This window comes from Priapulus caudatus, unplaced genomic scaffold (genome assembly GCF_000485595.1).
Source record: "Priapulus caudatus unplaced genomic scaffold, Priapulus_caudatus-5.0.1 Scaffold14306, whole genome shotgun sequence".
In the NCBI taxonomy this organism is placed as follows: domain Eukaryota; kingdom Metazoa; phylum Priapulida; class Priapulimorpha; order Priapulimorphida; family Priapulidae; genus Priapulus; species Priapulus caudatus.
Genome location: NW_014591367.1, coordinates 24 through 943, shown reverse-complemented (window position 1 = coordinate 943; position 920 = coordinate 24). Strand labels below are relative to the sequence as shown.

Below are 920 nucleotides of genomic sequence, written 5' to 3'. Positions count from 1 at the left end.
GCACGATCGGTGCGCGAGACAATGACAGTGGCGTAGTGGGCGTTGCTCCAGGCGCACGATTATGGGCCATTCGCGTACTAGACAGTAACGGCAGTGGCTCTTGGTCTTCGGTCATTTGTGGTATTGATTATGTCGCTTCAAAAGCGTCAACGATAGACGTGGCAAACATGAGTCTTGGCGGCCCGGGCAACGCTGGGAGTTGTACTGATGGTGGTATGCGCGAAGCAATTTGTAATGCAACCTCAGCGGGAGTCACCTTTGTGGTCGCAGCCGGTAATGAGAGTAGCGATACAGCAACACAGGCACCCGCAGCTTATCCAGAGGTCATTACGGTTTCAGCACTGGCAGATTTTGATGGTATCCAAGGTGGTGTAGGAAGCCCGAGCTGTCGATATGATGAGGATGATAGCTTTGCTAACTTCAGTAACTATGGTGATGAAGTAGATATTATTGCACCGGGTGTCTGTATCACATCAACCTGGAATGATGGCTCACTAGTCACCATCAGCGGCACCTCAATGGCCGCACCTCATGTTGCAGGTGCGGCGGCACTCTACAAGCAGTATTACCCTCAGGCAAGCTCAGAAAACGTTAAAAATGCCTTGTTAAGTGCAGGTAGCTACAATTGGAACGCTAATGATGATCAGGATGGTATTCAAGAGCCATTATTAGATGTTGGCCAGTTATAGAAGAATCGCGGATTCGGGCAGTGGGCTACGACTACTCCCAATCAAGAAAAACCTATAGGAATTCCGACCTACCGTTTTCTATTTTAGGCAAAGCGGTAGCTCAAGATATGGGTTCGGCTGCATAAAGGTGGGTACATCCCAACAAAGGTACGTAACGCGACATAGCAACGCTAAATTTGCGGTTGTGCCTTTCCTTCTGCAATTGGTAGTAACGGAACGACTGTCAGAATT

General features: G+C 49.0%; 1 protein-coding gene across 1 annotated transcript; it reads left to right on the top strand.

Moving 5' to 3' along the window:
- Positions 1–14: 14 nt before the first annotated feature.
- On the top strand, positions 15–689 carry LOC106820480 (subtilisin Carlsberg-like; the record flags this gene model as incomplete). Its single annotated transcript, XM_014824993.1, has 1 exon — positions 15–689. A coding segment is annotated over one exon (675 nt), but the record flags the coding sequence as incomplete, so codon positions are not given.
- Positions 690–920: the final 231 nt, after the last annotated feature.